The sequence below is a fragment of the Aythya ferina genome (assembly GCF_964211825.1).
Source record: "Aythya ferina genome assembly, chromosome: 5".
Lineage (NCBI taxonomy): Eukaryota > Metazoa > Chordata > Aves > Anseriformes > Anatidae > Aythya > Aythya ferina.
Window position 1 is genome coordinate 46,201,593 of NC_140301.1, and position 24,241 is coordinate 46,225,833.

At 43.9% G+C, this 24,241-nt stretch overlaps 2 protein-coding genes across 2 annotated transcripts in view; both read right to left on the bottom strand.

Annotated features, from left to right (window-relative positions):
* Positions 1-582: 582 nt before the first annotated feature.
* On the bottom strand, positions 583-7,889 carry TALDO1 (transaldolase 1). The gene is made up of 8 exons (XM_084522687.1): positions 7,672-7,889; positions 4,889-5,012; positions 4,350-4,457; positions 3,553-3,684; positions 2,932-3,107; positions 2,584-2,781; positions 1,455-1,600; positions 583-817 (listed from the first exon to the last, which is right to left on the bottom strand). Exons 1-8 carry the CDS (start codon positions 7,766-7,768, stop codon positions 785-787), a joined length of 1,014 nt encoding a protein of 337 aa, XP_084378813.1. The 5' UTR covers positions 7,769-7,889; the 3' UTR covers positions 583-784.
* Positions 7,890-9,585: 1,696 nt separating this feature from the next.
* Positions 9,586-24,241, bottom strand: part of EPS8L2 (EPS8 signaling adaptor L2) — a 61,693-nt gene continuing 47,037 nt past the window's right edge. Inside the window, exons 12-21 of the mRNA XM_084522688.1 lie at positions 23,642-23,716; positions 22,455-22,603; positions 22,131-22,257; positions 21,637-21,752; positions 18,595-18,706; positions 17,466-17,573; positions 15,997-16,138; positions 13,281-13,464; positions 12,273-12,405; positions 9,586-11,956 (exon numbers count right to left, since the gene is read on the bottom strand). Coding sequence (XP_084378814.1) covers positions 11,885-11,956; positions 12,273-12,405; positions 13,281-13,464; positions 15,997-16,138; positions 17,466-17,573; positions 18,595-18,706; positions 21,637-21,752; positions 22,131-22,257; positions 22,455-22,603; positions 23,642-23,716 — 1,218 coding nt within the window. The 3' untranslated portion in view covers positions 9,586-11,884. The remainder of the gene's footprint in view (positions 11,957-12,272; positions 12,406-13,280; positions 13,465-15,996; positions 16,139-17,465; positions 17,574-18,594; positions 18,707-21,636; positions 21,753-22,130; positions 22,258-22,454; positions 22,604-23,641; positions 23,717-24,241) is intronic.

The following is a 24,241-nucleotide window of genomic DNA, read 5'->3' on the forward strand; positions in this document are numbered from 1 at the left end:
TAAAGTTATTTATTAACTGCTTCGGAGACTTAGCTATCTAGTTTTGAAAAGGGTAACCTTCAGTAATATCACAGAAGTTGTAGCTTATGCTGGTGTTGTAATAGCAGTGCCATTTTCAGCTTCAATCAATTGCACTTATGCTCTTACCTTGCCCTGGGCTCTTAGGCAAGTGTTTGACAAAATCCCTAAAAATTGCTTATGATGCTGTTTTTCTGTTCCCCTGACAAAAAAAAAAAAAAACTTTAAAAATGCTTCACCATTTTTGCCAATCAGTAAATTGCTGCTGCCACCTTAGTTGCAGAGAGAAGACAAATGACTGGAGCCATTGTTCTATTGTATATGTGTTAGATAAGAGTACTTTTGGGCATGTACCATAGAGAGTGGAAAATGGGGATTTGTGGAAATCTGTCTAAGTCACTGTAAGACATCATGAAAGAAAACTGCTTTCTTAACATGTTAAGTATAAATTTGCAATTAGGAATTTAATACAAACAGCATTATGAATATTTTAGTAGAAATTGAACTATCATGTCAGCTGAATCACCTGATTCCTCTGCAGCAGTGAACACATTACAAGGAAAGTATGTGTTAATTGGCATGTATTGACAAAAGTGTCACAAAAAAATTGAAGTTATTTGTCCCTTTGCAAATTGATAAAAAAGCATAATACAGAAATCTATGCATACACAGCATAAGACTTTTACAGGTAAGACATTTGTACATCCATTTAACCTCTGGTGATCCACTCATTCAGCCTTGACAAGTCAGGAGAATTCTGACTTTTCTACTTTCCATTTTCAGCACTGAACATTCGCTCCTAGAAAGAGAGAAGTGAACAAATAAGTGGCAGTTTGGGAACTGTGCTGTGCTTTAGTAATGCAAGTTAAGTCACTGTTAAGTAGTTGTCAGTCAACAAATGCCTAGATGACATAATTAGTGTATTCTTACCCCCCAAAGCACAAAACTCAGTTAATCCCATCTAAAAGACTTGTCCTACACTGACAAAACTTTTACATGTCCTAGCTATACTCATATCTGTGCTTGGTGCCTCCTACAAGGAACACAAGCATGTACTATTTCTAACTCACTCTCTGAAGATTATTGATGTTAACTGTCAGTGATACCAGTCTAGAATTAGACTTTTAATTTAGCAAGTAGTGTTATTTTGATTAGCTGCTACTCTAAACACTGCCGTAGGCCTAAAAAAGAGGTGTGTCTATATACACCTGGCATGAATATAAACTTCACTGCATCTCAAAAATAAAAAGTTCATTCCATGGAGGTGTCCAGTCTGCTAACTGCCTGTCCTACATAACATGTACTACCTGTACAAAACTTGATCAGGCTTGCTGACACATTCCTAATCTTCTGTCATACCACAAGCAATTGAGGGTTAGCTGCAGTACTTGAAGGAACATGAGAGGTGGAAAGAGGCAGCATGACATAGCACCTACCTTTAACATTGTCTCCAACTTTATTGCATCTGCAGCAAATTTCCTGATCCCATCAGAGAGTTTTTCCACAGCCATTTGGTCTTCATTATGGTGCCAGCGGAATGCTTTCTCATCCAGGTGGATCTTCTCAAGATCACATGCCTGAGCTGCACAAGGGAAATTCAAAAAGAAACAAAATTGTATTATCAGATTGCTATCAAAAACCACAGGTATCTCAAAGTTCTGTCCATTGACAACTGCTGAAAAGTTTCAAGTACTACTTTCAATGAGACTTGCTGCATGAGCACACTTTGGGCTGAAAAACTGACAGTGTTCCTACACTGTGTTCTGAAAAAGTGTTATACAGAAATCAGTCTCCCTTAAAACACAATGTTCATAGGTATGCTGTTATCTTGTATCTGCTTCTGAATGGTACAGTACTTTCAGGCCTATTATCAAGAATTATGCAATGGTCCTACCACAGCAAGATATTCTAAGCAAATATGCTGAACAATTAAGGCTTTGATTATTTGGCAAGCACCTAACAAAAGCTCAATTGATAACGTGCCTACAAGCTAGCTAGCACCCTGTAAGCAGCAACCCATGACAACAACTCTGCAAATCTCATCATCTGGGTTGAGAAGAAATTAAGTAAGGCAATGGAGAAGCAAAAGCAATGGGAACATACACGCAGAACTACTGTGGCCTAATATCAGTAGAAAAATTATTCTTGCATATTACTTCATTTCTAAAGTTTCTGTAGGAAAAAAAATCTTTCAGCATGCCTAGAGCTAACAATTATCTGATACAGTATCAGCGTAATGATTAAACCCTGTTTGGCATCTCTGTTAACAATCAGTAAAAAATCATCCCAAATATATGAAGTTCCTTCTTCTCTCCCTGTCCTTTCAGGGGAAGGTGCTCAAAACCCATCTTAATTCCAGTTAGCATACTCAGACCCAAGACCCTAAGGAACTATGTATAAGCAGTGGTGGTAGTACAGTAATGTGACCCCTTTGGGGAAGGGTCAACTTTCAGTCTTAAAACAGAGTGGAAACTGGCAGCGTAGAGCTGAGGGGAAACGCATGCTCTTAATGCTCAAGAAGACAGGGAGTCAAAGCAAGCCTATATTATGTAGAAGTAGACTTACCATCTTTAACGCTGAGCGTGGGAGTTAGCTTGACATGCTCTTTGCTGAGCTCTGCCAAAAGCTTGGGTGAAATAGTCAGATAGTCACAGCCTGTAAGCGCTTTTATTTCTCCCGTATTTCGAAATGAAGCACCCATCACAATAGTTTTGTAGCCAAACTTTTTGTAGTAGTTATAGATCTTAGTGACACTCTTCACTCCTAAAGAAGAAAAATTAGTAGTTTTCAGAATAATTCATTTGAGGCACAAATGATTATTTAGAACACCTTGAAAACCATTTGTTTCACAAGGGGATTTTTAGAAGTAAACTGCAGTTCAAAGGAAGAGCTTTTTGGGGGGGGGAAGCTTACCTGGATCCTCTGAAGGTTCATAGGCTTTCTTATCTCCATTTGCAACATACCAATCCAGGATGCGTCCTACAAATGGGGAAATCAGAGTAACCCCAGCTTCAGCACAGGCAACTGCCTGGGCAAAGGAGAACAGCAAGGTCATGTTGCAGTGAATCCCATACTCTGCTTCCAGAACCCTGCAGACATAGGCAGGCTTAAATGGCATTTTCCTCACCTAATAAACTTAGATTCTAGCAATGTTAGTAGGTTAAACTATTGATTTATTGACTTTATAAACTGTACCATATCTCTAATTAAGCTTTAAAGTGTAAAGGTAGCAAAACAAATGTTTTGCACTACCCGTGATCTATTCAATAGTGTTCCCTAAACCAAATGCAGATGACTTAACACAACATTTCAGGAAACTGTTTACAAATGGCCCAGCCCTTGTATGAACAAACTTTTCCTAATTCAGCAGAAAGCTTCAGTATAGCACCACACTTGCTAGCTGTATCCCTGGCAACAAGTTTCCTGGTGCAGTGCTTTCAAAACAATACTTTGTTTTATGTGTAGAACGTGTTTAAGTGTCCAAACAGCCAGAAGCATACTATGAATCAGCATACCAGGAACAGAAGTACTTACTTGCCAGCCTGGATTCCTTCCCATGTTGAAGAGAGCTTTATGAGAATCCGATCTTTACCAATTCCTGCTTCCTTATAAAGGTCGATAAGACGCCGGGCCCTCTGAATCATTCCTTCCTTATCAAAGGACAACCTTTGGAACAAGAGTAGGACTTCTTAAGTTTTATTAAAAAAAAACTCTCCAAAAGAAACAACATTCAGAACCACTGTACTACATTAACAGAATTTATGTACTAGTAGCAGGTTTTTCTTCTCAGAGATACTTCCTTGACTGTCAAGTAGCAGTGACACAGCACTGCTACTGTTTAATTTGGAGAATCCGGAGCTCAACATAACTTTCTCTGAGAAAGTTATATTTTCCTCAAGTTTTTCCATAATGAATATAGAAGCTGAGCCTTAGAAGTGACTTCACAAGGAGCACATAGACAAATCCTAAACAAGTCACTAAATAAACTGCTATAGCAGATCTCTTGGAAAATTGAGGACTATCACACAGAAGAGAATGAGCAAAGTTCTAGGTATGTTAGAAGCATGGGGTTTCCCTTGACTAACAACCAGAAGGAGGACAACAAAGATCAGATCTCTACATTACTTGTTCTTAGGAAGTTTTGTCACCAAGTTATAACAAAGTCCTGATCAAGCAAATGAACTGCAATTCATTGTCTAAATATTAACAACACAAGCTCCTGGTACTCCTGTAACAGTGAACTGCCCAGTCAAGATCGTATTTCTTCAGCTCACATCATCCCTTTTTGTAGGCACAAATATACAGGGTAACCCAGAGGAAAGAGAGCAAACCTTGCATCTACTTCCGTGGACACGCGGCCAGGTATCCTCTTCAATATTTCAGCTCCAAATAATACAAAAAGTTTGTCACAAGCATTTTGTATTTGCTCATCTTCTGACCTAAAAAACATGAAGAACAAAATCATTTTTTATGGGGGAGGGTAGCATGTTCAGTACTTGCCACTGATTTCAAGATCAAATTTCACAGTCTGTTTAACATTCAAATAACCACTTCTGCTCTGCTCCATGTTTGTTCTGCTCTCTGTGTACCACCAATAATATTAGCCTTCAGACACTATTTCCTATTATGCTGTCAACTCAGGAATGTTTTCTGGAGCAGTCCTAGAAGGCTATATGAGAACGGAGATAAACTGAACCTTGTAACAAGCAGCTTTTCTTTAGGGTTGAGGCTTTCTGGTACAGGAGATAAACCTACAAGCACGCAGGGGGAAAAGCCCTAGTATGTTGCTAGTAGTACTAAACACTACTTGCAGAAATGAAGTGTCTTAAATATAGACCTACACGGGGGAGGTGAACAACATTTTTCTTACCCTCCAAGTTTTTTTCCGTATGCAACTGCATCATCCACAAGTTTCTGGTAAGCTGGCATCTGAGCTGCAGCTAGTATCAGAGATGGGTTCGTGGTGGCATCTAGGGGCTTGTACTCATCAATTGCTAGGGAAACAAAAAGAGCTCATTTAAAATATTAAAAGGATTTTGCTCAGATATGTGAAGATGAAAACACTTATGGTTGTAGGGTAGTTGTACTCGTGACAGGTCAGACTAGTGTATGGTGATGTTCAAATATCACTGCCTGAATGTTGGCTTGCATCAGAAGTACTGCTATGAGGCTAACAGCACTGCAGCAATACAACAGAGCAAAGCTTACTCACTACTTCAGGCATTACCCAAAAGAAATAAACTTGTAGAAATGACAGATGAAAAGAAGTGATACTAGACCTTCATGTCATATTCACCATCATAGCTGAATTTACTGGGAAAGTAAAGACAAAGAAATCTCTTCCCTTTTAGGGCTAGGCATTTGGGGTTTTGTTTGTCTACAACTGTTAGAGCAAGAGAAAAAGAAAAATTCATTTGTCAAAAAAATGTTAGTGTCTTTTAGCATTTTAAAACTTCAAGTAGTTACAGGTGGTTGTTTTTTTTTTTTTTGTCAGGTCTTATAAGTTCCTTATACTGCCAGGCTGCCTTTTGTATGTAAGACGTTTGTATGTTTGGCTTATCCTAATCCCTGGACTACACCTATTTCAGGTGGCAGCAGTTGTTTACCAAAGCAGGCTGTGACTGTGCATTGTCAGGCCCTAATCAGAGCTGAGCTGCCCAGCATGCTGGGTCTGACTCAGCAAATGGGTCAGTGCCTCTGCAGGCCCTTCGGTGACTGCTGCTTACAAGCCCGAGAGAGTCAACCAGAGCTAATGCAGCTGAATGTCCAGAACAACAAAATATTATCAGCTCCTTTTCCTCTGCATTTCTGCATGGGGATTAAAACACAAGTTAATAGAATATGACAGTTTTTGTAGAGATAGAAGAAAAATATTTTTTTTTTTTTTTTTTTATAACATCCCCATGGGCAACGATTGTGATCCTGGAGCAAGTTCATGCCATATAAACACAGCTTTCAAAAAACACTTTAATTCACAGGGATGCTGCTCAGAATAAAGTGGTGCATTTAGAAAACCATGTTCTGAAGCGGATGCACAATTTTAGAAAAGTATATTTTTGACAGCTTATTACATTTCTACAGTATTGCAGCAGTTAAAAGAATGTTATGGGTTTCTGGCAAGATGCATAAAGTAATCTCATTAAACCTGTCACCCATCCTAAACAGGACAATTAAGCATGTCAGGCAAGAAGGCTAGGTAGATATTCCAGTGGATGTTGAGGAGATACTGGTAATGATACAGTTATTCAGTATTTTCCAGATGCCGGTTCAATGTGAGGGTAGTGTGGCTGATGGAAATGTTGCAGAAAAAGTGGACTTGTGGGAAGCAGCCTGTATTTCAGCTGCCCAGTACAAGCTTTTGCAAGTGTTTTGCACTTGCGACTGGTGTGCCACTGTGAGCACAAGGAAAACTGTGCAAGAGTAAACATAGGCTGGTGTGGCTTGCTTAAAACTGCAAAGTTATTGCAGCTGCTACTGAATCAAACCACCACTTGCTGCAGATATAAGTGAGGTCGGCAGTTGGTCTCTTGCTTTGGGATCTGTTCAAACGAGCCTCTTTTCTTACACAGTGCCATACAGACACATTTATCTAAGATCCTTGCAATTATGTTAGCAACAGCTGCACTTTAATTAGCAGCAGCGTTTAAGCTGAACAGGGAGGGAGCCAGATGTCACCCGAAGCCTTGTTTGCACAGTAAGGAAGATCCACAGGTGACAACAGGCAGTCAGAGATCAACTGCAAAAGCATTTCAAGGAGTTAAAACTTTCCAGCAGGCAGCTCTCAGCCTGCTTACTGCCACCAACTCCCCCCTGCTGTCACAAGGATTCTTCATGATGCTTTTCTGAAGCCAGGGCAATGCCTTAAGTTCATCTCATTTCACCACACGCTGGTCTTTACCCAGGCTTGTTGCTACTCCAGGGCAGGTAAACCTGATGAGGCTCAAGCTGTCACTTACTGTTCCTGACTGCCTTCATTTCATCTGGACAGAGGCGTGTGAGTGCTCTGCACCCTTCAGGTGCTGCAGTTGTCCGTGGTGCCAGTCAGGAAGGAAAATAACATTTCCCTGTAACGTTTCGCTGCAGGATGAGGCAGGTTGGAGGCAGACGGCTGCCTCAGGAGGGGCGGCAGGGCAGGACTTGGCCCTGTGAGACCCTCAGGGAGCTGCTGGGCCGGGCTGCGGTGTGAGGGCGCCTCCTCGCCAGATAACGAATGCCAAAAACTAACCCTCTTGCATTATTTTATTGCCTCACGGCTGCTTTGCTTCCGCCTTCTGAAGCAAACCAACAAAAAAAAAACACACCACCACCACCCAACCGCACACAGCGGCTATCGGAGGAGCTCCCCGCGCCTGTTAATTAGCAGCGAGCCCCTGCAGACCGCCTGTTAATTACAATAAGCCCCAGCGGATTGCCAAGGGGCTGCACCCGGCGGCTCCCGGGAGCCGGGGTCTCGAACCCGCGACCCTGGGGGCGGCGGGGCAGCGCACCCGGTGGGGGGCAGCGCGCTCCCAGCCCCCCCCCCACCCCGCCGAGATGGTTCGCTCCCCCTCCGCCGCTCGCCCCCTCGGCCAGGCGCGTCCATTCTGCGCCACGGGGGGGGGTGTTTAAGAACCGCCGCCCGCCCCGCCGCTTTTTTTCCCCCTCCACCCTCACCGTTGAAATCCCCGGTGTCGGCCACCACCGTGGTGTGGTGCTTGAGCTGGTCCAGCGCCGACTCCATCTTCTGCCGCTTCACGGGGGACACCGACATTGTCCGTGGGGCGGGGGGGGGCTGGCGCCGGCCTTTAAGGGAGCTGCGTGCCCGGAGGGGAGCCGGCCTGCGCGCGCACCCGCCGCTCGCGCCCGACACCCGCGGCCTCGGCTCCCGGGGAGAGGTGGAGCCGCCCGCCCGGCCCTCCGCCAATCCCGTCTCGAGGGGGGGAGCACTGAGCCAATCAGAAGCGCGGTGGCAAGACGGGCGGCGGCCAGCAAGAGGGAAGGAGGGGCGAAGGGAGGGAGGAAGCTTCTGATTGGCTGCTTTCGCGGCTCGGGAGGGCGGGAGCTCGTCACCTTGGCGACGGGGGATGCGGCTGCCCTGGGCGTGAGGCGCCCTGTGGGCGCCCTGTGTCCCCCGTGTGTCCCCCGTGTCACAAAATCACCTGGGCTGGGAGAGACCTCCAAGAGCCCCCAGTCCAACTCTGCCCTGACGCTAACCAGCCCTCGACTAAACCATGTCACTGAGCTCTACGTCTACACGTCTTTTAAAGAGCACCGGGGATGGTGACTCCACCACTTCCCTGGGCAGCCCATTCCAATGCCTCACAGCCCTTTCAGAAAAGAAGTTCTTCCTAATATCCAACCTAAACCCCCGCTGGCGCAAAGTTCTCTGTGTTCAACTTTGGGCCCCTCACTACAAGGTGATAGGGCTAGTGATAGGGCTAGAGGGAATGGCCTCAAGTTGCGCCAGGGAAGGTTCAGGTTGGAAAAGAGGAGACATTTCTGCTCAGAAAGAGCAGTCAGGCACTGGGACAGGTTGCCCAGGGAGGTGGTGGTGTCACCGTCCCTGGGGGTGTTTAAGGAGAGGTTGGACGTGTTGCTTAGGGCCATGGTTTAGTGGGTGACATTGGTAGTAGGGTGATGGTTGGACCAGATGGTCTTGAAGGACTTCTCCAGCCTCAATGATTCTATGATTCTCCTCAGGCACCTGCAGCTCTTCATGCGCCTCAGCTCCATTCAAGCTCTGGAGAAGGTGATCCTCTGCGCCAGCCATTTAAAAGCCCTGTTAGCACAGTTGTGCTTCAGAAATAGGGAATGGGACTTGGCTGCAGTTGTTGCAGAAGCTGCCACTTGGCCTTCAGACAGAGACAATTTGGATCGTGGTGTTCCCTTCATTTTGTCTTGCATTGTTTCAGTTGTGGAAGCTGTGACAGTAATTTCCCTTTCTGATATACAGGCACATGCTTTTCTAGAAACCTCACACGCTTTGTGCAACCCGGAGAGAGGACAATGGAAAGAAGCGTTAGTTTTAAGTCTGCTTTGAATTCTATGACTGTAGGAAACATATTCTCATTGTCTCCAGGGTCCTTGCCAAGACTTGCAAACCTTGAAGGTCTCTGCTGTATATCCCTTTCCTTCTCTTTGTTCCTGGCCCTCCATTAGCTGTCATTGACCACAGTTGGGCATTTTTATCTTGTCAGTGCAAAATGTGGTCTTGGACACTACCTGTTTGTGTGAGTACTGTTATTCTGCCTCAGTTGCTTGTTCCAGAGGTAACAGATTTTTGTTACTCAGCATGCCAAGAAAGGGGATGTTTTGGATTCAGCTGGTAACTTTCCCACTGTTTGATTGTTATCATATGTGGAATTTTTACCTAGCACTATTTTTAGACGTGAATGATTATCAAGGCCATAACATCCTTTCTTTGAATGGCAGTTCCCAAGAAAAGAAAGGAAACGTGCTGTTTCAGATATTCTGCTGTGTATCTGAGCAGACTCACAGCAACAAGTCATTAATAAAAGCCAACCCTTAACAACAGTTTTCAGTCCTGTTGCTTTCTTTTATATCCAAAAGAAAGAGACAGAGATGGAGTTATAAGTATAACTTAACTATTTTAATAAATCTTATATAGTGCATGGTTATATCATTTTATCCTTCGTTCAATTACATTAATGTACAGTGCATTATAGCATTATCTGCAGGCAGTACAAATATAACAGATGCACAGCTCAGTCATGTGGAAATTTTTAAAGTGACCTGCTATAAGGTTTACTGACACTCTTATTTTACAAAATGCTCCCCTGGCTCTTAGTTTCACGGAACTGTTGTGTACAATTCTATTAAAATCCCAAGTAAATATAATTCCATGTGATTCTATGTTTAACCTCATAGACAAAAACAAGAAAGGTATCATATTCCCAAGCTCACCATTTGTTTTTATTTTCATTTTAGAAACGATTCAGCTTCCTGTGCTTATAACACCAATAGTTTGCCAGTATTCACACCTGCTTCCCATCTCCACCCAAATCCGGAGCCAGGGCTTCTCAGGAGAATTGTCCTTATCATCCCTCCCTGACCAGGTGAGTGCCCTTTGCAAATTCCAGCCACTGTGGCAAGCCAGCAGCATTGTGACTGAAAAGATGATCCTCCTCTTCAAGCTACCTGCCTGCACCCTAATTCTGCTGGTGCTAACAATTAGCTATTTAACTATTAAGGAAAATATATCATCAATTGGAAACGTGGTTGGAAGAACTAAGCCAAAATTGAGAGATGCATCAGTATGCTCAGAGTTAGACCCCTGTTCCCCCACTGCTGCTTTGCATCTGCACAGCTTTTTTTCATTGAATGTGCAAGCGCAGGCCCAAATTATACAAAGACTTAGGTACATGCCTAGCCTTTCGAGGGGTTCTCTGTGAAGGAGGTGGGGACCTTTCACAGCACATAAAGGAAAGCACACATGTAAGGTGTGTAAGTCTTTGTGGAGTCTGGGCCTGAATCCCCATTCAGCCAAAATAAACGTGAATGAGAGAAAGGCGAAGTCTTCCCGGTCTGTGAGCACTTCCTGTAGATGTGTTTGCTTTGGTATATTCTTACCAAGTTTGTAAGTAAAACGTAGACCTAAATACAGTGTGCCAAATGTGCTGTGGACAGGAAATCTATTACATGCTTGCTTGAGTTTTTAAAACTTTGAGTAAAATATTGATGCACAATCACTTGATTATATCTCGGACAGGAATATTTTTCCTCATCCCTATTTATAGATTGTAAGAGTAAGGGGATATTTCACTAGAAAGATATATACATATGCACATAACATTATTAAGAAAAATAGGAATTGAAGAACAGCAGCATCTACTAAATCAGATAACTTTTTTGCATTTTTTTTCCTTGTGGCTACTCATTTTATATTAAAACAGCCATTCCAATTGTGTTTTGTTTTCTTATTTAGGAAGCATCTCAGATTATTCTTTGCAATGAAAATGCGAAGGTGAGGCAGAGTGTTGGACATCCAGAAAATGGCTTTGGGTGTGGCTAGGTGGGGAGCAAATGGTGGGGGCTTTTCTTCTTATCTGAGGCCTGGCTTTGGCAATTCTGCAGCTTTCAGATACAGGCTTTGTGCCAAGGTGAAGGGCTGCGCAGCTGCCCTGAGCCCCAGCCTCTGCGTAAGCAGGGATGATCAGGCTGAGCTCACCTATTTGCAGATTAAAATCACTTCAGTTGTCACTCAGATCCTGCTCTTTATTACGCAATGAAAGCTTATTTCCACTGTTCAAAGGCAGCACTAACTGGTACGTGTATTTAAAGAAGCAGCCCAGACTTATGTAATGTATGTTGCAATTCCAGAGGGTAGAGGGGGGCAGGAAGGGCACTGAACTGCCACTGAGCCTTTACTATTGGGCTGCAGGGGATATCTGCCACCAAGAAGGAAACAAAAGGTAGGGAAAAGACATATTTCCATAGCCCAGACTCTAAACATTCAGGCTGGCTTGTTCTGTGCAGCGTGCCGTGTCCTCCATCCCCGAGCCGTGCTGGCGAGGGGACCAGAAGCATGTGCAGCCATATGTTAAAAGCTCTGTGGGGTCCAGCCATTGTCCTACATTCAGACCCGTGTCAGTTCTGATCCACTCTGATCACATGCACATACAATTTCAGTATAAAATATATAGATATATATAAAAAAAAGACTTCATGCAATATTAAAACACCTTTCCCAATGGGACATGGTCTTAATGTCTATCCTTATCAACAGTGTTCAAGGAATTGTCACTTTGATGGCAATTACACTGCTAAGTGTGGAGCACTGCTCTCTCTTGTCTGGACTGGGGATCATTGCTTTTGTTCCCTTTTTCTGCACTACTATGACTAATAGCTGAAAAAAAGCAGATAGATTTTAATTAGCAGAATCAATCCTCTCCTGGCGACGCTTCATAATTTCTTGGAGCTCTGTCTCCCCTCTGTTTTTCTAGAATGGAAACAAAACAGCAAGTTTGAATTTCGACTTCAAGCTGTGGTTAAATTATAATATTTAACTAATTCCATAAGAGTAGAATGAATATCAAAGGCAACAGTAAAAAGGCAGTCTTTAGTGGAGACAGGGTGATCCGCCTTACAGATTTGAGGCCGTTTTGCTTAAGAGAATTCTCAGTATTTTTAGGGTTGGGTTCATTTTTATTATTATTATTTTTAATTGTGTGTCTTAAAATGCATGTTTAAAGCACCATCTGACACTGCTGGTACAGGCATCCATTTGGGTGGGAGTTATCCAGAAAGCTACTTACCTCCAGTTGGTTTTTCTCCACCGTGATTTTACTGTACACTCTGTTTCCTTCATCACCACACACTTTCTTCAGCTCCTCTCTGTTCAGGGAGAAAAGCTGAGCTCCAGTAAGGATGCCAAGGTGTTCCACTGTCCTGGGGAGACACAAAACGAGGAGATAGTTGTGTTACACATGGCCTCTTGCCAAAGGTGAGGATTCAGAGATAACAGGGCTGAGAGCAGATGAAGTACAGCCCCTGCACCAGGACCTTTTCACATGCAAGGCCCTGGCGATGTGGCAGCTGTTGGGTAATGCGAGCTCTTGGAGGGGTTGACAGCAGGCTGGGAGGAGCGGGTGACACCAGTGTCACCCCAGCACCCAGTGTGTGTCCAGCCCCGTGGGTACTGCAGTGGTTTCATGCCAGTCACATCGCATTTGGGGAGTGATCCTCCAGCTTCTCATAGCACACTGCACAGAGCGTGAGTTGTAACTCGGGACCCTCGTCCACATGCAGCGTTTTGGTCTGTGTGGCTGGGGCAATTTGCTAGCCCTAGTTGAGGATTTGTCTCTTCCTCAGCCATACTTTAGGACAGTTTCTCCAGAGGTAGGCAGTCATGTGGAATTTGCAATTCAGAGCCTTTCAGGTTGTGGGGTTAGTTAGGGAGTTAATTATTTTTCCTCTAAGTTCAGTACTTTGAACTGGCTAAGTGAGGCCAGATGAGCAGCAGTGGAGGATGTTGTACAGCATCTGTGTCTCAGTTGTGTGGATGAGCAAGGCCCTTCCTTTATTTGCAGCTACTTGTGAGATCTTGCTGTACCGTAAGGCAGTGTATTTGATAGTATAGAGGAACAAAATGCATTTGATTTGTGCTGAATGTACTAGTTATATAGCCTACGTTTAATATGATTGAAATCTAGTTTGCAACACAGTCTCTGTAAGTAAATCCAGCTGAAATGTTGCAAGCTGCCTACCCAACTTCTTTTTCAATGAAGGACCAGCATTTCATATGGCAGCGATGCAGATCTTACCCTTTGCTGAATGACTTTGCCTCCAGCCAAGCTTTGACTTCTTCAGCACTGGATTCGAAGGTGAGGGGCACAAAAACTTCCTGAGGTTTTTCCACTTTGAAATTCCTGTGGGGAGGCTGAATTTTACTGTTTGTAATCTTCCTTATCAATTCATCATTCACTTCGTCCATATGATGCAGAAGTTCTGTGGAAACAAGGCAAACCTTTTAGAGCACAAGGTTAAGAGTGGGAGTGAAACCAAGTCTTCAGTCATGAGTCCAGTTAAATTAATGTTTGCAGTGAAATTGTAACAAGCATCAGAATGTGGCTCAGCAATATTATTAATTTTGTAAACACACCAAAGGAAAGTGCTTACTTTTGTGTTTTAGTTCTAAAGAACAAGTTCAAGTACTTAATTAGAGCAATAGGTTTGCTCCAATTTGACATTTTTGATCTTCAAACTTCAATTAAGAACAGATGGGATACCACCATGGTTTTGGAGACTGGCAGACTGATGAAGCAGGATTTGCTTGCCTTTCCTCCCAAGCTTTTCAACTTCATTTGGATTTTGAAACCTTGCTTTTCTCTCTGGGAGAAACCTATATTTCTACAGTTTTTCTCCAGAATGATGGAGAGGAAAAATCACAAAAACAACAGTCAGATGCTCATCATCCGCACAGCAGCCACTGAATCTAAAAAGCTGCTTAAGAGTTTCATACAGTTTAACTGTCCCCCAGGATTTTGGCCTCAGATTTTGACCTCACTGCTTCAGCTATGTCCATTGGACTAGTCAGAGAGTCTTGGATCAACTGCTAGTGTTCCTAGGAAAAATGAAATTTCCATCCCTGATTATGCCCAGTATTAATAGAGCTGTGTAATTGCTAGAGGAAAGTGCATGGTGCCAGCCAGCAGACTCAACTGCCTCATTTAAAGCAAATCTCCAAATCTTGCTTAACTGAGCAGAGATTGGTCTGGTGTGAAAGAGGAGAGCTCACGTCTACAGAGGCACTTGCTTTTAGCCAGCAGGAGCTAGGCTACCCATTGAAAATTCTTGGTTAAAAGCACTTATTGGGGGAAAAGTGTATTATATTGGGTAAGATAATAGGATAAGGTTTTAATAAAGACATGTTCATTTTGCATGACTGGTATCTATAGCAGGTGTTTGTAAGGACCCATATTTTGACCTATTTTATATAAATAAATATATATATTCAAACTGATCTCTTGTTTCTTGTGTTTCTAACCTATCCTGTTCATCACACCTCATTCAAAGCACATAATCCTCCCCCCCCACACACACACCACCTAGCAGAAGTTTACTCAGTGGTGTAAAACACCTGATCTGGCGGTGCTGCCAAGCGGTGACAAGGGACTGACTCCCTGATGTCTTGCTCTGCTGTGGAGTTTTTGCTTTAGATCACCATCTTCCTGTTTTTGAGTTACTTAGTTCCCTTCAGAATACTGAAATAAGGAAACTGCCCTGCAAACTTTGCAGCAGAGAGTGGGGTGGGGGGGGAAACAGACCACATGAGACAGCAGCAGTCAGGGAGGCCTGACTATATGTTCTTGAGAACAGGTTCCCATTTTTCTATACCTCTGTGTTGCCATTTATTTTCCTTCCTATTGTCTCTTTGCTGTTACCCAATGTGGAAGGCCAAGCCTGGGATCACCGGAGTCTTGGTTTTGAGCTGTAGTCCTGCTCCCTCCACTTCTCAGTCCTCACTGCTACTTCTAATAAGTAATTCACCGACCTAAATTCTCAGCCCTCCAGCTTTTGCTGTGCAGCTAAATAGAAGTGGCAGGAAGCTTGAACTGGCAGTATGCTCATAAAACTCCAGTGACGCATCATCCAGTATCACTTTTTCCATGAAACTCTTTAGGACTGTGAGGAGAATAACTTGGTGTTATGAATAGATAGGTGTCTGTGATGCTGGTGTTGTGGGGTCTTCCCTCGTCCCAAAAGGGCTTCTGCTTTCAGGAGTCTGCAGAAGGTGAAAGAGGATGAACCCTGGCTGTGGCCCCCAGCAGCCGGTTTGCTACAAGCGTATGAAGGCAGTGAGGTGAGCAGGGCTCCTGGTATTTCTCATGTTCTGTGATCCTCTATGGCTTGTGCAGGGTGTGGGAGGGATGTGAGTCTGGTTTTGACAGATCTGGTGGCTGGGATTTCTCTGAAACCTTGTGAAGGAACATGCCAGGTGGGCACTGCGTGTGCGACAAGAGGAAGGGAAGCAAGAGAAAGGGCTTGGCCTGAATCGTATGGTCACTTAGACACACTTAAATCATGCTGGGGGTGAAAGGAAGCTCTCTCCTTGGGAAGAAGGGGAAGGTTAAGCTGATATTAAATCACCTTTTTGCCTGCCTTTTCTCAGGCTGCCTGGGAGCCCATGGCATGAGTCACTGAGCTCCTCAGGACTGCTCTGCTGGCTGCTGCACTATTGGAATTTCCTCTCTACATCACTGCCAGTCCCCTGCTTATCACTAAAAGGTGCAGCCACTCCTCGCACAAAGCCGTGTGCCAGGGGCCATGTGTTTGGGTAGGTCACTGCCTACATGCACACAGCAACCAAAAATAGTGAATAGAATTACTGCAAAAGTCAAGAGAGAAAGAAAACGGAACAGAGAGCATGCAAAAGCACATGTTCACAGGAACTTTTGAATTAAGTCCTGAAACACAAAGCCACGGTGCCAAGCTCTTGGGCTGCCTGAGCCTGCTGTGAGCGCAGCGTGGGACACATACGTTCTTTGGCGTCCTGGGGAGAGTTGCGTGATAACATTTCACTTCCCCATTTATCCCCAGCATAGCTGGCTGGTAGCTTGTGAGTTGGGCTGGATGGTCCATAGCCTCTGGGGTTCACGTCTGCTTTGTACCTCTGGTTAGCCTAGATGATAAGAAAGAAAAGCAAGGTGTAAGATTTTCTTTGCTGTTTTTTATTTTATTTAACTTTTTGCCTTCCCCCAATGGTAACAAGGAGAGGGACAAATTGCTGTGTCCTCCCTGTGGCGATCTGGGACCCCTCAGCTGAGCCTCACGTGAACTCAGGAGGTGCTTGCTGTGTGGATCAAGTTTGACTCTGGGCTCTCATGGGAATTAACACAAACCAAAGCAAACGCTGAACATGGCATGAAGGCATTTATACCCCTATGAAGCATGTCATGCTTGCCACCTGGAGAGGTCTGGTTCTTAGAAAGATTCTAATACAAAAAGAAAACAAGCAGAAATCCCATTTGGAGCTATATATCCCATCAGTAACTGGATGTTGAGTGTGACTATTTCTAAGTGCCTGGAGCAGTCTGGAAAGAGGTTTCTGGTATTTTCGTGATTAAACTAGCAAGGCTTTTGTCCAGGCGCTTACTGGGGCACTTTATGTCTTGCCCAAACTGAGAAATACTGAAGTGGGGAAGCCATTCCATGCTTCCTTAGGGCGTTTGGAGCTCTCCACCTCCACATTTTTGCAATACAAAGTGCTTGAGAACTATATTTACTTAATACTCAGATGGTATTTCCATCTACCTCCACTCCAGCAGCTTGGTCCTGCTGCCAAACTGAACTGGATGAGAGAACTGTCAGTTTTTGATATAATCCCCAGTAAAAAAACTCCAGTATTTTGGTGGCAAAATTTGCTTTCATGGCTGCATTAGCTCTTTCATCTTGTTCACAGCACAGCCCTGAAACCAGCAGTTTCGCAACAGAAAGCGATAAACCTGAGGTTGAGAAGTGCGTGGGTTTGGGGGGAAGGCACTGGCAGAAGGTGGAACTATTTCAAGGCTCCATAGCCAGCAGATGTTTGGGGACACCTCAGTGTCACCTTTTCTGGGTTTGGGATGACAACACGTGGTGCTAGGCTTGGGGTGGGTGTCCCTTTGAGTGAGGGTCTTGCTTCACAGCAGGCTGCTGCTGTCCCACACCCCTGCTTACCAGGTGCCACTGGCAGCAGGCAGTGTGCTTGGCATCTTGGAGCGGGAGAAAAGCACAAGGCTGCTGCATGGCAGGAAGAATAGGCTTTTTTCAGGGGTAGGGGGGGATAAATGTTGGGAAAATGTGGGAGTTTTATCGTAGGAGACACAGGACCCCGGCTCATCTACTTGTGAAGGTTCACGCTGTCCCACACGTAGTATCCTAAGAAATCCAGGGAGGTCTAATTACAAGGTTATGGTCTGATTATGCCCTGCACCTGGCTATGGGATAAATATCACCTGAGTAGAGACCTGTTCGAGCTCTTCCAGTTTCACCTCATCCAGGATGTTATAAGGGACGTAACCAGCCTGCCCGCTCCGGTTGAGCAACTTCCACCACTGCTTATTTTCTTCCAATACCTGAGACAGAAAAATATACAATTTTGGTAGTGAAAACATCACATTTCTGGAATATATAAATGGTACACAGTGAAAAGAAACCAGGCACTAATGTGAAGTTGCCAGAATAACATCACTGGGGCCAGGAGCTGGCAAACAGATCTGTTGCACTCATTTGCAATTCAGGAGTGAAGCCTATCCTGCAAAGCATCTGAACCTACCCTAATGGTGAGAGGAGAGCACCTCCGGGGTGCTTAAGAACTCATAGTTCCTACTTATTTTACTTGTTTCTCCATCTTTTTTTTTCTTTAATTTTCTTTTCCAGTGACTGATTTTGCATTCTCTTTTTGAATTAAAATAAAGTTAAAAGCAAGTCCTGCCAAAGGTGCTAGAGGGTTATCATATGACTTGATCATGTGTCATGTCATAACCATGATATGGCGAGATCACCCACTGTTGAGATATCTCCTATTGCACCTGTCCCCCTGCTCCTTTCAGCAGGCTTGTTTTTAAGCAGAAATATTTATTTATTTATTTATTTATTTTTAAGTAATCACTTTGTGGTAAGCAATCTCCCTGGAATGGGTGAGCTTTGCTGGTAGCTACAGTTTGAACTTTTTGAAGTCTTCGCCTCAAATCTGAGGTCCATTATGGTTAGCGCATAGACCAAGTTGTGTCCTACCTTCTCCAGTGGTGCAGCAAGAGCGAAGTTATGAGAAAGGATTATTTTGTAGAAAAGAATTCCCATTTTGGGGGACAGGAAGGGGAGATGATAATGAGCATAGGCCTGGTAAGTGCATGAGCAGTGTACTACAATGACTCATTTTCTTTCCTCCTTCCAACTTAAGAAAAGATGCTACTGACGTGTTTCAGCTGAGCAAAGGACACAAAGCATAGTGAGCTCTAGATTTGAACAAAGTTTTCTTGCTGCTCAGAAAATACCAAGCAAAAATGAGCTGGCACTTGGCAGTACCTTGAGATCTCTCTGCTGTTCCTAGAAAGGGAAGTAGGGTCCACCTCTTTCCTGAGCACATTCGCTTACCTCCAGGACTTCATCCTTAAGCACTGAGAGTTCATTGGCATTTCGCGCAGTGAAATCATAGCGGATTTTGGCATATCTCTTCGGCAGGGCCATTCCCTGTGCCTCAAAATTCCTGCAGGAGGAAAAAAAAGGACTGATAATGGAGGCCAATTGAACAACTAAGGCATTATAGAGCCACTGGCAAAAAGCAGGTGGTGATGGTTGTGTGACATTGGTGTCGTTGGTGATGCTGAGGCTGCTGCTTTCAGGTGGGAGGAAAAGGCTTCTTCCCCTGTCAATTGCTTTTCTGCTGCAGAAAGGACTGAGGAGACTGACAAAGCCTACCCCTTGTGAAAAATGTTTGTGAAACAGTCGTATCCCGATAAGTGGAAATGACTGTCTTTGTGCCAGGGCAGTGGAGAAGGAAGCACCAAAGTTGGGAGAAGGGGGTCAAACATGAGCACAGGTTGAACTGACTGGAAATCTGTGGGCTTTTTCATCAGGCAGTGCTGAGCTACTGAAACAGAATTCCACAGGTTCACAGGAAAAGTGAGTTTGAATCTAATATACACTCGATGTGGGGAGGAATGTGTTCAAGTGTTTTGCTTGGAAATTTTTGACACAAGAATTAATGGCTTTCAGTGTTAAACCAGCTTTTCGTTTGGAGAGAGAGATGAAATAAATATGTTAGATTGTCAAACGTGGAGATCTGAAATACAAGATTTTGTTTGGTCCAAACTGAAATGTTTGGGGTTTTACGTTTTGTTTTGTTTTGTTTTGCCTGGCTTAGGAAAAATTTGCATATCTCATCTTTTTCTTCTCCAGCTAGGATGGGAGCTACTATTATTTTTTAGTTCCAAAAACATTTGCAGTATGGAAAAAACATCTTGTCTAGTTGCATAAGTGTATGCAGGAACTATTTTAGTGCACCTTCTGTGGATCTTTCTGCTTAGGACTTGCAACTAGCTGCACAATGCAGAAGAGTCCCAGGTGCCCGTATCCACAGTGAGCATGCCAACAGGATGTGAGATTCTCCTCCAGTGGAGCTACAGCAGTTTATATCAAGGTCGGTGTAACTCAGTGAAGGCAGTGCTTCCAGCACCACTAGCAACTATGTTTTTTTAGTGTTATGTTTTTCTGTTCCTGAGTTCTTGGTTTTGGTCAGTAATTTGTGGATCTTGGTTTGGTGTAGGATCTGTGGAAACTCTGTTGTTTGCAGACTACCCCTGAGGCATCTGTAAAACCTGACTTTGAAAAGCAAGTCCATTACGTTTAGTTTTAGTTCGTTTTGCTGTCTTCATTAGGTAGCTTTTGGTGGCCTGAAAATATTGAAACCATTGGCTCAGTGGTTTAATAACACGCATTGTCTTTAGTTCACTTCATTTGGGACAGCACTCGGTCTACTCACAGCCACGTGCACTACAGACGTTTGGAGCAGACTTTCAGACAGAGTGAATCCACCTGTCAAGAAGGGGAGTGGTGGCAGTGCCTGAAGGCAGGGAGGGGGGCAAAAAGCCTGAGTTATGTAGAAATTACTTCTTTTGTAGCATTCCAGAAGGTAAACGAGTCACGAGAAAAGGGGACAGTTGGAGGAGTACTAGGATAATGTGCATTCTGCGTGCACCTAGGTTTTACACGAGAGACATTTGCTGGCCATTGTAATATTGCTTGGGGCTTTCGTGACGCTTCTCTGCAGCCCAAAGCCCTGGTTTAGCTAATAATACTGATGCATGGGTACTTTTGCTAATATAGGGTCTCTCGGTTAGAAAAGTAGTTCAAACTACCCAGAAGACGGCATGAATACAGCAGGAAGTGTGGCTGTCCCAGGACTGTGATCTTGGCAAACAACTGGGCAGACTTGGTTGAAGTCCGCTCTGGGCTGAAGAGGCATGGAAGAACATTCTCCATTTTAGCATCTGCCTCAGTGCCATTAGCTTTGCTGTTTTTTCTTAAATGTAACACAAGGGAAAGTTGCTGTTGTTAGTCTGAAAGGTGGGTAAAAAGGTCAAACACCTGTTCCAGGAGGAAGGACATCCTCCTATTCTTCCATGAGCTCATGCTGCAGTTAGGCTGGGTGGTGTCTCAGGGTCACCTTGGTAAAATGGCACGCTGCTAATTCGTATTCCAGAACTCGATACTACTATTTATCATTTCCCTCTGCTGAGACTAACAGATGAAAATATTTCTTATGCAAATATCTACCAGTCACTTAAGATGGGTTTAAATTTCTCATGTAAACTAATTTCTTATTTTTCATAACATCACCAAGAAAAATGGAATTGGAGAAGAGAATTTGTTTCTGTAATTCTGTCTCCACTCAGCACACTGTATCTCTACCGTTTTATGTCCCACCAGGAACTTTGTTGGGGAAAATGGGAAGAATAAGTTGTTTTGCTGATACAACTGGATTTGAGGATTTTGCTGTGAATTTGAGCTTTTTGTAATAGCAGTAGAGCTCATAAATCTTTTGGATTAAAATATGAAAACATGAAACAAACAGTCTGTCTTGCAGCTGTTTTCCAGTCTAGTGCTGGCTCTGGAAAAGTCCATGGTTAACTGCTTTGCTGTGTCTGGATATCAAGTCTTTAAAATTTCATGGATCATTAGTGTAATCTGGGCCTGTTCTTGGGCAGAGGGTAAGGCAATTCAGAACTCCATGTCAAATCGCTGCAATGTGGAGTGGCAGAGAATTCATTTGTCCTTTTGGAAGAGTTTGAAACTCAGAGGTCTTAGGAAAAATCCAAAGGCACATGCTCTTTAATTTCACTTTGGTGGGCTGATGTTCTGAAACAATAAACTGGTAGACTAATGAAGTCAGCCAATATTTTTGCCTCTTATGGTGGAAAACACATGTAACCCATTTCTCGTAGACCTGCTGATGATTAAAAGCAGACAGCTTGTCTGATCTTGGAGTTCTCTTGATCTTGTTAACAAGTCTGAATTAATAATGGCAGAGAGCAATCTGCCAGGATGCCAAATCATCCTGGTATCACGATGTGGTGCAGTGGGTGTTATGAGGTTACCGAGGGGAGCCGAGGCACCATTTTGGTGCTGGTACCTTACCTATTTACATGCTGAGTTACATTCTGCTTAAAGGCATCCACAGCTTGTGTCTGATCGGCTGTCTGGCCGCGTTTGAGTGAGGAGTTACGGTAAGGATATCCGTTGGCTGATGATAGCTGGAAAGGTAAACGTGGTGTCAGTGTTACCAGGAAAGGGGAAAACTGCATCAAAGAGAAAGGAAGGTGATGAATCTGGCCTTATTTTCTTTCTATATTTAACTGGAGTGAGCAGTTCCAACCGAATTTTGAGGTGACTATTTGTTACACGCCACGGCAAACTCCATGGTCGCACAGAGAAGTCAGACCAGGATTGGAGGAAGCTGCCAGAAGTGCCTGACAGCTTTGCTCTCCCTGCAGTGCTGCTGGGTTCCCCTGGTGCCAGCTCCAGAGGCCAGAGAAAATAGCTGCAGGCTGGGCAGATCCCTCTCACTCTAAAAAGGGGAGAGGAGAGGGAGGGTGAAAGGAAGAAAGGATGGCTGGGAGCATGAGACTAACCTCTTCTTGCAAGTGTCCGATGTCTATTTCCCAGGGAGCTCCGCGGAAGATTTCTATGGGTGGTTCCCAGCCGTTGCGGAATTTGGGGATGTAGGTGGGAATGTTTGCTTCTCGGGGCCATTCAGCTCTAGGACATGAAGCAGGGAACATGGGGAATATGTGGTGAGCCTCACAAAGAGCGTTTGTTGGAAAGCATCCAGTACTGCTTGTCAGGGAGAGGCAGGGGCATCAGAGCATCCCTCTGACATGATCATAAAATCAAGCATCCCCTTTGCCTTTCTTAAGAGCTTGGGGAGCCTGGTGAGACAGCAGCTCTGTCCTCACCTGGATCTGGTCCATGTCTCTCCCAGCGAGTCCCAGAGGCTTATCTCTTTTGGTGTCAGGTGTCCTCTGAGGAAATCTGTGGCATCTTTAGACAGAAGCGGGCTGACGACAGACCTGGCAAGCTCAGGGCCAGCACAGCTATTGACGATCTAGATTACAGACAAACACAAATATGAGAGATATTGCAGGGAAAGTTCCAAATATCATAGCAGCACACATACAAGAAGAGAAATCTAAGACAGAAAAATCAGTCACTCTGATCATTTGGAGTCCCTGTCCCTGCCCACTCCAAAGGAAGCCAATATACCTTCCATGGCAAGTACCGCTAAAACCAGACTAATTCATATCAGACTCGCACTTCCAAAGCTCTCCTCTGTGCCTTCATATGTAAGGGTGACGTTTTACGACACAGATGAACTAAATTAATGGTTTGCTGCTACCTAAAAGGAATGCTGTATTCCCTCAGAATCCCCTTTCTATCCTTGGACTGTACTGTATTTGATTAGCAGATTAATTAAAAACAAACAACAAACAAATAAAACCAGTCAAATAAGGCAAATAATTCTTGGCTAAGTTCTCTATGGAATAAAATGAAAGCCAGAGGGCAACCCTTCATGCCAAGGGATGGCCTGACTCCTGTTGGCAGCAGCTAATTTTTGGATCAGTTTAGTTGTCTCAAGAAACATCAGTCTAAATCTTTGCATAACACAGGAATTTTTCTACTGGAGTCAAAGCAGAGTTTAATCTAAAAAATAGCCATTGTTGGAGACAGGATCACAAACTGCCACATTAAAAAATGGAAAATTGCTTGGTATTTCTGTGTCACTTCTGGCTTCTTTTTCAAGCTGGGATTCCTGCATCTTCCTTTCAGTGCAAATACTGAGCCATGTTTACCTGAAGGCAGATTCCCAACAAGAACCAGAAGTTGGCTTGCACTGCTCACAGTAATTCTTTATTAATGTGGTGGAAAGATTTGTATTTGCTAGGGTTTATGTGTTTAATTCAAGCTGGGTATCAGATCAGAGACCAGAAACACTGACGTTGTTGCTTCTGGACTTTACTGAGACAGCTTTGGGCAGTTTTGAGCAGGCTGCTGGCTCTTCTGCATAATTTAGCTGCCCATAAGTGCAAAAGCAGCATTAGAAATAAAAAGTGAATTCACAGCAAAACCCATGAGTTAGGCTTACCAGTTCCAGTGGCCCAAATAGGAAATGCACCAACTCTGAAGCGCTTGGGTTCTGGATGTGCTTTCTCAGTTTGGCCTAAAAAGATAAAGGAAAATCCAGTTTAATCCTAACCTGGTTTTGGCTCCTCTTCTGTGACATGGAGGGATTGCTGCTGACTGATACTTGGTAGAGTTAATAATACAGCCTGAAAATAAAGGGAACTTTTAACAGTGTTCTTGAAATCAGGAAAGAAAACTAAGTGACGGGGGAGTAGGAATCATTCAATTTTCTATCATTTTGATTTTGTGTTCATTTCTAACAGCCTTTACTTTCAGATGGGGTGGAGTACCTACTCTATTAAAAGTCAGTCCCTTTGACTATTTTGAGCAGAAACAGAAAACCTTGGTTTACTTTGAAAAACCTTAGGGAGGAAGGGCCAGGCCTGTTGCTTCTGACTTTTGCGAAGCTGAAAGTATCATTAGTTGCTGGGAACAAATACAACAGAGCGAGTGTTTTGCCTTCTTCAGCAAGGTCTTGCCTGCAGCACCTGGAGCTGCCCTGGCCCCTGGGACATGTGGTGTTTGGAGGAGTTGCTGCTGGAATGAAGGAACAAATGGTTTG